At 37.7% G+C, this 12,592-nt stretch overlaps 1 protein-coding gene across 6 annotated transcripts in view; it reads left to right on the top strand.

Moving 5' to 3' along the window:
- The window catches only part of RBPJ (recombination signal binding protein for immunoglobulin kappa J region), a 242,553-nt gene that overhangs the window by 209,997 nt on the left and 19,964 nt on the right, over positions 1-12,592 (top strand). For all 6 annotated transcript variants that reach the window (XM_010839927.1, XM_010839931.1, XM_010839929.1 and 3 more), the window contains 2 exons: positions 3,877-3,972; positions 12,335-12,500. In XM_010839927.1, coding sequence (XP_010838229.1) covers positions 3,877-3,972; positions 12,335-12,500 — 262 coding nt within the window. The remainder of the gene's footprint in view (positions 1-3,876; positions 3,973-12,334; positions 12,501-12,592) is intronic.

Raw genomic sequence — 12,592 nt, forward strand, 5'->3', positions numbered from 1 at the left:
CATCTCATCTCTGTCATCCCCTTCTCCTCCTGCCCCCAATCCCTCCCAGCATCAGGGTCTTTTCCAATGAGTCAACTCTTTGCATGAGGTGGCCAAAGTATTGAAGTTTCAGCTTTAGCATCATTCCTTCCAAAGAAATCCCAGGGCTGATCTCCTTTAGGATGGACTGGTTGGATCTCCTTGCAGTCCAAGGGACTCTCAAGAGTCTTCTTCAACACCACAGTTCAAAAGCATCAATTCATCAGTGCTCAGCTTTCTTCAGAGTCCAACTCTCATATCCATACATGACTACTGGAAAAACCATAGCCTTGACTAGATGGACCTTTGTTGACAAAGTAATGTCTCTGCTTTTTGATATGCTGTCTAGGTTGGTCATAACTTTCCTTCCAAGGAGTAAGCATCTTTTAATTTCATGGCTGCAGTCACCATCTGCAGAGATTTTGGAGTCCCAAAAGATAAAGTCTGACACTGTTTCCACTGTTTCCCCATCTATTTCCCATGAAGTGATGGGACCAGATGCCATGATCTTCGTTTTCTGAATGTTGAGCTTTAAGCCAACTTTTTCACTCTCCACTTTCACTTTCATCAAGAGGCTTTTGAGTTCCTCTTTACTTTCTGCCATAAGGGTGGTGTCATCTGCATATCTGAGGTTATTGATATTTCTCCCAGCAATCTTGATTCCAGCTTGTGCTTCTTCCAGCCCAGCGTTTCTCATGATGTACTCTGCATGGAAGTTAAATAATCAGGGTGACAGTATACAGCCTTGACGTACTCCTCTTCCTATTTGAACCAGTCTGTTGTTCCATGTCCAGTTCTAACTGTTGCTTCCTGACCTGCAAATAGGCTTCTCAAGAGCCAGGTCAGGTGGTCTGGTATTCCCATCTCTTCCAGAATTTTCCACAGTTTATTGTGATCCACACAGTCAAAGGCTTTGGCATAGTCAGTAAAGCAGACATAGATGTTTTTCTGGAACTCTCGTGCTTTTTTCCATGATCCAGCGGATGTTGGCAATTTGATCTCTGGTTCCTCTGCCTTTTCTAAAACCAGCCTGAACATCTGGAAGTTCACGGTTCACGTATTGCTGAAGCCTGGCTTGGAGAATTTTGAGCATTACTTTTCCTAGCGTGTGAGATGAGTGCAATTGTGCTGTAGTTTGAGCATTCTTTGGCATTGTCTTTCTTTGGGATTGGAATGAAAACTGACCTTTTCCAGTCCTGTGGCCACTGCTGAGTTTTCCAAATTTGCTGGCATATTGAGTGCAGCATTTTCACAGCATCATCTTTCAGGATTTGAAATAGCTCAAGTGGAATTCCATCACCTCCACTCTCTTTGTTCGTAATGATGCTTTCTAAGGCCCACTTGACTTCACATTCCAGGATGTCTGGCTCTAGGTGAGTGATCACACCATCGTGATTATCTTGGTCGTGAAAATCTTTTTTGTACAGTTCTTCTGTGTATTCTTACCACCTCTTGTTAATATCTTCTGCTTCTGTTAGGTCCATACCATTTCTGTCCTTTATCGAGCCCATCTTTGCATGAAATGTTCCCTTCGTATCTCTAATTTTCTTGAAGAAATCTCTAGTCTTTCCCATTCTGTTGTTTTCCTCTATTTCTTTGCACTGATTGCTGAGGAAGGCTTTCTTATCTCTCCTTTCTATTCTTTGGAACTCTGCATTCAGATGATTATATCTTTCCTTTTCTCCTTTGCTTCTCCTTTTGCTTCTCTTCTTTTCACAGCTATTTGTAATGAAAAGCTATTTGTAATGTAAAGCCATTTTGCGTTTTTGCATTTCTTTTCCATGGGGATGGTCTTGATCCCTGTCTCTTGTACAGTGTCAGGAACCTCTGTCCATAATTCATCAGGCACTCTATCAGATCTGGTCCATTAAATCTATTTCCCACTTCCAGTGTATAATCATAGGGATTTGACTTAGGTCAAAGCTGAATGGTCCAGTGGTTTTCCCTACTTTCTTCAATTTAAGTCTGAATTTGGCAATAAGGAGTTCATGATCTGAGGTACAGTCAGCTCCCCGTCTTGTTTTTGCTGACTGTATAGAGCTTTTCCATCTTTGGCTGCAAAGAATGTAATCAGTCTGATTTTGGTGTTGACCATCTGGTGGTGTCCATGTGTAGAGTTTTCTCTTGTGTTGTTGGAAGAGGGTGTTTGATATGACCAGTGTGTTCTCTTGGCAAAACTTTTGGTCAGACCTCTATTTGAACCATGTTCAGTTCAGTCGCTCAGTCGTGTCCGACTCTTTGCGACCCCATGAATCGCAGCTCGCCAGGCCTCCCTGTCCATCACCAACTCCCGGAGATCACTCAGACTCACGTCCATCAAGTCAGTGATGCCATCCAGCCATCTCATCCTCTGTCATCCCCTTCTCCTCCTGCCCCCAATCCCTCTCTTGTATTTCATTACAATTTGTTTTCCAAATATGTTTTACTGTCTTTACTGGACTTTGAGCTTTGTTCCTGTGGTAAGGATTAATTCTCAATCTGTTAGATTCCAGTGTTATCCCCTGTGTGCCTTGAATCAGTAAATATAAACACTGTCATCTAGATCATCTCATTTATCCTCAACCACTCTATATTATGTCAGCATTATTCTTATTACCAGATACAGAAACCAAGCTAGATGAGGTTAAGAGATATGCCCCAGGCCACTTAGTTTCAGAGTGCTTCAAGTGTAATTTCCCCACTTTTGATAACTTACTACTATTCTGTGGGCTTCCGTAGTGGCTCAGACCGTAAAGAGTCTGCCTGCAATGTTTGAGACCCACGTTCCATCCCTGGGTCGGGAAGATCCCCTGGAGAAGGAAATGGCAACCCACTGCAGTATTCTTGCCTGGAGAATCCCATGGACAAAGGAGCCTGGCAGTCCATGGGGTAGCACAGACTCAGACACAACTGAGCAACTAACTCTTTCACTTCACTTTTCATTATTCTATAGCTGTTCTCTTACACATTTGTCTTTTTACTTATAAATAAAACAGTATTCAGTGTATTAAAAGTGCTTCTTGATGATTGTTTTTGAAGCACTTCTGCTTTAATTTTGTAATGTGTTAAACATCTTAAGAATTAGGATTCTGCTGATTCAGATATGTGAAAGTTTGACCTGTGTAGACCTTGGGTTCTTTGTATTCTATTGTATTGCTTAGCAAAATAATTGATAAATGTTTTTAAGACATTGAACTTTTTTTTACAGTATTTGCGTAATAAATGGATAGTTGGAGTACTTTGTACCCAAAACAGTTAACATTGTATTTTTTCCAAAATTTAATTGTTCTTCCCTAATTTGAATTATCTTTTATTAAACTTTGTGTTTAGTAACATCATTGAGAGTAATTATGAGTTTGTATGTAAATAATAGCCCTTTCTTATTCCTTTTGTAGGGTTGTTATTTTAAGAACATGTAATACTAAATTTGAATGACCTGAGAATTTCTTATGGATTTGTATTTGGTGAAAAACACTCATTCTAATAGCTGGAGGAGAGGCCCTAGTCTTAGTGGTGAATTAGATTATTAAGTACAAAAATATTGCTCATGATTAATTTTACAAAGGGTTTAAAGCCTAATAAGCAATGTACTTGGTGTTTCTAGTTACTCTATAAGTTGTAAGTTTGGTTTAATTGAGTTATATCATAAATTCCTATAGTGAGGGACAGCTTCTTTGCAGAGAAAAAAGTATACTGTTGAAGACGAGCAGTATTTATTTCTTCATTGTATAATACTTTTTAAATTAGTTATGGTTTGTTTTGCTTTATTGCTTTCATTTTTAGATTTACTTGTTTGAAACATTTAAGCATTCTTTTTACAGAACATAGTAATATTCCAAATCTTACTCCTGTAATAGTAATATTTATATTTTATTTTAGAGAAGCTATGCGAAATTATTTAAAAGAGCGAGGGGATCAAACAGTGCTTATTCTTCATGCAAAAGTTGCACAGAAGTCATATGGAAATGAAAAAAGGTAAGATTATTTTTTCTTTTTGTGGATAGTTAATAGTTATCAGATGAATTTACAAATGATGTATTGATATGCAAGTAAGAGAATGGTTTCTGTTATTGGGTTATTTGCAAGTACAAAGTGAAAAGTACAGGATTTGTCTCTATTGTTTCTATTTAGTATAGATCCTCTGGCTAAATCCCTCATTTCACAAAATGAAATAATCCATAATTTTTATTCAGGACTCTATAGTATTCCCTAAGTACTTCTGTGGTACATTAGCTCATTCAAAAAGTAGTTTTCCTTTTGGTGCAAAATGTAGTTTTATAAAGAAATATGACCTCAATATTACCATTTTAAAAAGAAAAGGCTTAAACAGACCCCAGAATTGAATTATGGAGTGATTGTGAAGAAAAGTACTCCCAGCCCTTTCCACCTTGACTGTGTGCCTGTTCAGGTTAAGGGAAAAACAGCAGAGTTGAGCTGGTGCTCATATTATGTGAATGTGGCCTTACAGAAATGACCTATAAATCAGATTAGCCAAAATTAGATAACATTTTAATATTTAGTGTTTATCTTAGTATCTTTTAAATTTCAACATTTTTGGCATATACTTGTGGGGTTTTGTTACTTGTTTTTTTCACTTAGTTCCTAGAATTTTTCTGTTAATAGTTTCTCAAGTCTTTGTCTTTCAGATAGCATTTTTATGTTAAGCATAAAATAACATGCTTTGGTGGACAAGGCTGCTTATGGAGGAACATGAAAGATTTTTTGGGTTGGCTCGAAAGGTAATAAAACTGAACTGGAAGAAGGAATGAAAATTTAGGTTTAAGTATTGGATTGAAAGGAATGAGTGGAGTCTTTTCGATTCCACAAAATCTTTGAGTTTGTGAGATAAAGGAAATCTTAGCATATGCATAAGAGAAAGGAAATGGAGTACATTGATTGAATGTGCTAAAATTTTTTTAAATAGTCTGTTTCTCAAAGTCCTCTAAATCTGAGCTGAAACTATTTAGTTGATAATCTTATCATCAAAGAGGATTAGCAGCTGAAAACAGTATTTAGGACTCATATTGTCAAGTGTTCGTTTTTAGTTATTCAAGTTCTCTAAATTTCTGATTACTCATGAAACTTAATCATCTGATTCAAATACTAGAAGAAGTTGGTACCTATGGTTTGGGACATAGAAGCCAAATCAAGATAGTGGCCCCTTTTTGCATGAAGTCGATACTGGGTATTCAGGTCTCCCTGCCCCATGACCTCATGTAAATACAGGAGACGGTCTTTTTTTTCTTTTTTTTTTTTTAAACTCCTAAGCAAAGCAAACCAAGTCAGTACCTTCATTACTTGAGATGGATCTAAAAGGCCGGTGTTGCACCTCATGGTGAAGAAGGAACAGCTTTCCTTTATCCAGTCATGATCTAGACATTGTTCAGGAAATGCCTTACAGATGTTTTAAAGTTTTAATCTTTAGAAGAATCTTGTAAATAGGAGTGCATTAGTTAGGAAACAACAGATCAGAGACTTTAGAAATGGGATGGTAGACAATAGAATAGAAAATACTAGAGATCTCTTCAAGAAAATTGGAGATGTCAAGAGAGCATTTCATGCAAGGATGGGCATGTTAAAGGACAGAAATAGTAAGGACCTATCAGAAGCAAAAGAGATTAAGAAGAGGTGGCAAGAATACACAGAAAAACCATACAAAAAAGGTCTTAATGACCTGGATAGCCACAGTGATGTGGTCACTCACCTAGCGCTCGACATCGTAGAGTATGAAGTTAAGTGGATCTTAGGAAGCATAACTACAAACAAAGCTAGAGGTGGAAGTGGTGGAATTCCAGCTGAGCTATTTAAAATCCTAAAAGAACATCTTCTTTTAAAGTGTTGTGCTCAATATGTCAGCAAATTTGGAAAACTCAGCAGTGGCCACAGAACTGGAAAAGATTAGTTTTCATTCCAGTCTCAAAGAAGAGCAATGCCAAAGAATGCTCAAAACATCATACAGTTGCTCTCATTTCACATGCTATATAGCAAGGTCATGCTCAAAATCCTTCAAGCTAGGCTTCAGCACTATGTGAACCAAGAACTTCTAGATGTACAAGCTGTGTTCCAAAGAAGCAAAGGAAGCAGAGATAAATTGCCAATATTCATTGGATTGTGGAAAAAGCAAGGAAGTTCCAGAAAATCATCTGCTTCATTGACTATGCTAAAGCCTTTGACTGTGTTGATCACAACAAACTGAAAAATTCTTAAGGAGATGGGATTACCAGACCACCTTACCTGTCTCTTGAGAAACCTGTGTGTGAGTCAAGAAGCAACAGTTAGAACTGGACATGGGATAACTGACTGGTTCAAAATTGGGAAAGGAGTACGTCAAAGCTGTATATTGTCATCTTGGTTATTTAGCTTTTATGCAGAGTACATCATACGAAATGCTGGGCTTGATAGCTCACAAGCTGGAATCAAGATTGTCAGGAGAAATACCAACAACATCAGATACGCACATGATATCACAGTAATGGCAGAAAGTAAAGAGGAACTAAAGGGCCTCTTGATGAAGGTGAAAGAGGAGAGTGAAAAACCGGGCTTGAAACTCAGTATTAAAAAACTAAGATCGTAGCGTCTGGTCCCATCACTTCATGGCAAATAGAAGGGGAAAAAGTGGGAGCGGTGACAGATTTTATTTTCTTGGGCTCCAAAATCAATGCAGACTGACTGCAACCATGAAATTAAAAGATACTTGCTTCTCAGAAGAAAAGCTATGACAAACCTAGACAGCCAGCATATTAAAAAGTAGGGACATCACTTTGCCAACAGAGGTGATTACAGTAGTCATGTATGGATATGAGAGCTGGACCATAAAAAAGGCTGAGTGCCGATAGTTGATGCTTTTGTATTGTGATACTGGAGAAGCCTCTTGAGAGTCCCTTGGACTGCAAGGAGATCAAAACAGTCAGTCCTAAAGGAAATCAGTCCTGAATATTCATTGGAAGGATTGATGCTAAAGCTCAAGCTTCAGTACTCTGGCCACCTGACTCATTGGAAAAGACTCTGATGCTGGAAAAGATTGAGGGCAGGAGAAGAAGGGGTCGACAGAGGATAAGATGATTGGATGGCATCACCGACTCAATGGACATGAATTTGAGCAAACTCCAGGAGATAGTGAAATACAGAGGAGCCAGGTGTGCTGCAGTCCGTGGGGTTGCAAAGAGTCGGACATGACTTAGTAACTGAACAACAACAGTGAAAATAGGAATAATTTAACTTAACAAGTTCATTGTATAGCTGCTCACCTGGGCTGTGTTGCTTTCCCTCTCCCCACCCACGTATTTTTGAAGATCCATTTTTTTAGTATATTTTGATTCATTTATTAACTCATTTTTTCTTTATTTCTGACAGCCTGCTAGATTCTAGGTACTATGCAAAAGGCTCTTTTAAGCCAAGAGTTTTAAAAGTCGCTATGTCATTTAATACTGAAGTGGATAACTGAGACCCAGTGGAGATACAGACAGGGAAGAGCTTCTCAAAGTCCCAGATAAGATTCCTGTTTGCTAGTCACTGTTAAAAATATAAAGCTATAGTGGCTTATTGAGTTAAAATAGGTGATTTAGTGATTATCTTTTATTATGGTTGTATTTATTTTCAATTTCTTTCTATTAAGGAAAGATCAAGGAATCTAAGCTTCTGACTCCAAAAAATGAAAGGATTAAAAAAAATGCCAGAGTAACTACTTTCTTATATGTACTGTGTTATTAACATTTCCAGAAGAGACATGGCACTAGTTTTACAGTAAAGGCAAAAACGTCTCAAAATTACTTGATTTTTAAAAAGTATTAATAGTCAGGGGCTGCTAACGGAGGCCAGTCTCCAGGGTGATTGTCAGGGCTTCTTACTGGAAGAGGTCTTGTCCCTTGCTGCTTGGTAGAGTGTAGTAGAAAGAGGAATATCTGCTTTCTTTCTTGTTGATCAGATTCAGGCCTTTCTGAAAAGCTGCTAAGTTTAGGCATGAGGTAACCTGGGGACATGACCACAGTCCTCTTGGCTTACAAAATAATTCCAGTGAATGATGCTAGAAATATTTGAGATGGAAGTTTTATCCTAAAATTTAAATTGTTCTGAGAATTCACTTTAGTGCCTAATAAGGAATATTTCTTTGCTTAACACATTTGGTATCCCACTTACGTTAGGGGTTAGTTTTAACCTTTCATTGAAGACGTTCTTTACAAGATAGAAAAATAAACTTAAAGAAAAAATTATTTTGTCTAGAGGAAAATTTCCATTAAAGATATGGAAATGTCTTTTGATGTATTAACGTTTCTTCAACTTTGTGTTAGGGGAAGTATGAATAATCATCAAAGGGTAATGATTCTGCCAGAATAGACAGATAATGTAAATGATGTGTTTAGATTTTGTCTGATATTATGTATTGGGCTGAATAAAAAGACTTCTTTGAATCTGTAAGGTATTTTCCAGACCTCATCTTAGGATTTGAGGGAAAAGTTGTTGAATCATTCTCTGAAAATAAAGACTGATTGTTTGACTTAGGAAATGAATAAAATCATAAATGTGTGCATATCGCCACCAAGTGGTAGATAAAAGCATTGTTTGCCTAAGTTGCTAAGATGTAGCTACTGGAGAAGGCAGTGGCACTCCACTCCAGTACTCTTGCCTGGAAAATCCCATGGACGGAGGAGCCTGGAAGGCTGCTGTCCATGGGGTCGCTAAGGGTGGGACATGACTGAGCGACTTCACTTTCACTTTTCACTTTCATGCACTGGAGAAGGAAATGGTAACCCACTCCAGTGTTCTTGCCTGGAGAATCCCAGGGACAGGGGAGCCTGGTGGGCTGCTGTCTATGGGGTCGCACAGAGTTGGACACGACTGAAGCGACTTAGCAGCAGCAGCAGCAGCTACTGGGAAAGATTAGAAAATAAAGGCACATTGTTTCATAAAGTATGCTTTCATAGCAGCTGTTAAACTCTGAAAGCTGACCACTTGATTTCAGACTTTTCACTGATTGGGACATGTTGACCATCTGTCCAAGTTAAAAACATCGATTTACATACTACTGTAAAGGTATATAATTAATTTTTCTTCTGTTAATTAGGTGATATTCTTTCCTTCCCTTCCTTCCTTTAATTTCTTTTCATTTGTCTGTAATTTTTAAATTGATGATTATCTTCTGTTTGATTATTATATTACTGCAGAAGTCTCTGAAGATGAAGATTTGATTCATTAGCTGATTTTTTTAGTTGGTGGCAATATTGGAATGTTTAAAATATGATTTCATCATCACATGGTAGAAATAATCTTAATGTTTATATTGGATTTGCTATTTTCTTGCATCACAGCTTTTTTTAAATTAGTTGTAGAGTTGATATAAAACTAAGGCTAGTTTAGAGACAGTTGAAGACTTCATTTTTCTTAGATTTATTACATGACTGGAAAGCACTTTCAGTATAGAACCTTAGTCAGTGTTTTAAGTGATAAAGAATTTCTTGACAGTCTTTCTGATTTTATGCCCTGTTGGTTTCATACCACTTTATCGCAGTACTTTTGAGAAAACCAGCACTACTGAGTCTTCTGGGCTTTCCTCGTGGCTCAGCTGGTAAAGAATCCGCCTGCAATGCCTGAGACCTGGGTTCGATTCCTGGGTTGGAAAGATCCCCTGGAGAAGGGAACAGCTACCCACTCCAGTATTCTGGCCTGGAGAATCTGTGCACTGTATAGTCTATGGGGTCGCACAAGTCAGACATGACTGAGCGACTTTCATTTTCTTTTTCACTTTCACTGAGTCTTTAACAGTTTAGACCTCTTTCCAGATGTGAAATAAAAGTATCTTTTGTGATAACTTGTTGGGATTTGATTACTATATTTGGTACACTATACTAAAACACAGCAAGTTTTATAGCTTGTATACCAGTTTACTAAGGAGACCTATTATTTGTCAGTGTTCAATAAAATACTAATAGGAGATAAGTTTTCCAAAATTGAGGCCTTCTCTGCTTCCTAATAGTGTGCCAGCGAGGAATTTGAGTCTGTGCCATGGTAAGTATTGGGTAGTTCCCAGCATTAGAGGCCAGAGAGATCCCTGGTATAGACTTGAATGAGCAAATTCCAGAACTTGCCCGGCTAATCTAGGCATCCCTCCAGATTTGGAGTGACCTGGAGCTGAGCCCAGTGCCTCTGCTGTGACCTCTGTACTCATGGCAACAAGGAGTGTTATACAGGCAAAAAAGCCACTCTGATTCCCTTCTCTTGGCTTAGAAAAGTATGAGAAGACCCTCAGAAGGTTTTTCTCCTCACTCAGCCTGACCCTTTCAGCCTACTAGGTCTACTTTCCAATTATTCCTGGTTTCATATCCTATTGTTCTCCTCTGGACTCCAGCCACACTGGTCTGTTGTTTCTCTGCTGTCTATGTTAGTCCTCCCTACTTCAGAGCTTTTGTGCTTGCTGTTCCCTCTTCTGAAATGCTCTTCCCCAGATACCCATGGCCATAGGTCCTAACTCAAGGTCACTTTCTTTAAGAAATTTTCCTTGGCCACTCTGGTAGCCACTTACATTTTTAAGTACCCCTTCCTTGCTTTATTTTCCCCCTCACCAGCTAAAGTATATATTTTATTTTAGTCATCTACATTTTTAAAATTGTCTATCTTATTAGAGTATGAGTTCCCTTAGGGCAAGGATTTTTGTTTAACTAATATTATTCCAGTGCCTGATACAGACTAGGAATGTAGTAAATTTTTGTGAATTAGTGAAAATTAAAAACACCCAGCTCACTTCTTATAAATTGTGTGTAGATTGCCTCTTAAGTAGTAGTCTTTGGTAGAGTTGAGCAAAATGTGGATGCCATTGTTTATTTTGATTCAATTCAGTCAGTATTATAGTAGGTGCTGAGGGGGAAGCAAACAAGTAGATACTCTGCTACCTTTAGGATGGACCGAGAACAAAATCCAGCATGGTGGTATCTGTGTGTTTCTGTGTATGCACACGTGTGTGTGTATGTGTGATATACATGGATACACTTCTTTTTTTTAAAAGTCTGTACATTGTTGGCCTAAAAAGTGGTAAAAAAGAATAATAAATTAGCTGCTAAATTTTAGAATCAGGAATTTTATATAAAACTTGGTTTTAGGTGACTACTGGAAAATTGGAGGATGTGACCAACACGCGACCTCCATGCCCTCAGTTCAGCCATGTGGGAATGCTTGCAGTTCTCAGTTGTTTCCTTGCCATCAGAGCCACACACTAGTGGGTGATGATCTTTGCAGTTAAGCTTTTTTTTTTTTCCTTACATTGAACTTAAAAGAATTAAGATAGAAATTTCTATGCTTATAACTATATAAAAAGTGGGAATTGCCTTGAAAGTTTTGTGTTTCAATAAAGAAGGGAAGGAACATACATCTTTGGACAATTAAAGAATATTTCTACTTATTTATTGTACACCCTGTCCACTCACTCAGATTACTTACCTGGCCACTATTTGAGTTTACTTGGCTATTATCTGAGTAGGTATTTGAGTTTTCAGGCCCCTTGATGAGACATGACATATTAATAAATGTTTTAAAGTGTGTATAAGTCAATGTGTGTAATCAAGCGAAGGAGTTACCCCCTATATAAGGACTGGATTCATGGTCTTCTGAATTAGGTAAAATGTGGAGCTTGAGCTAGACTTCAAAATAATCTAACTGCTAAGAGAAAATTATAAGGAAGTTATTCTAGGTGGGAAGAATTTGTGAGGGCAGGTTATTGACATCTAACAAGACAAATCTGTTGGTTGTCTTTGAGTTAAAGGGACATAATATATTGTTCTTTGATCCACATGCAGCAGGTGTTTAGGTGATAAGATACATAGGAAACATGATCCATTTTGCCGTTAATTCTTTTACTTGTATTAATATTTTGCAAGTGTCTACTTTGGGCACTGTTCTGTTTTCCAGATTAGTTACCAAATGAAGTTAGGAGTGATATCCATACCAAGAATGTCATTGATTAACAGTACATCATTTTGAGTAGACCTTAACCATTAATTGCAGATTCTGTGGTGTTGTACCTTATTTTTGTATATGTTGGAGTACATTGGATTTGCTGAAGTGCAGGTGTTCAAAACTCTGAGCTGTGTGAAAATTTATGTTACCTGCTCTGAAAGTATCTAGGCTAAGTGAATGCATAATGTCAATATAGATGAACCTTAACTGGAACAAATGGAAGTATTGATTTCTGCGCTGTGGGTATGGTTATTTGCATTACAAAAGGCTTCACCAAAATGTTTCTTTAGAAACTAACTTGATATAATTCAACATGATTTTGTATTCATATGTTCAAGAAAAGGAAGTGCTTTCTTGAGTGTAATTGCGTTGTGTTTCCTCCCCTCTGTTTTAGGTTTTTTTGCCCTCCTCCTTGTGTATATCTTATGGGCAGTGGATGGAAGAAAAAAAAAGAACAAATGGAACGCGATGGTTGTTCAGAACAGGAATCTCAACCATGTGCTTTTATTGGAATAGGAAATAGTGACCAAGAAATGCAGCAACTGAACTTGGAAGGAAAGGTAAGTTTACATGGTTCCCTGTAAAGAGCACCATGATACCATAATGTAGTTTTCTTATTTTTGTAGTGGTGATTTTTTTTTTTTTTCATTTT

This window comes from Bison bison, unplaced genomic scaffold (genome assembly GCF_000754665.1).
Source record: "Bison bison bison isolate TAMUID 2011002044 unplaced genomic scaffold, Bison_UMD1.0 scf7180017864136, whole genome shotgun sequence".
NCBI classification, from domain to species: Eukaryota; Metazoa; Chordata; class Mammalia; order Artiodactyla; family Bovidae; genus Bison; species Bison bison.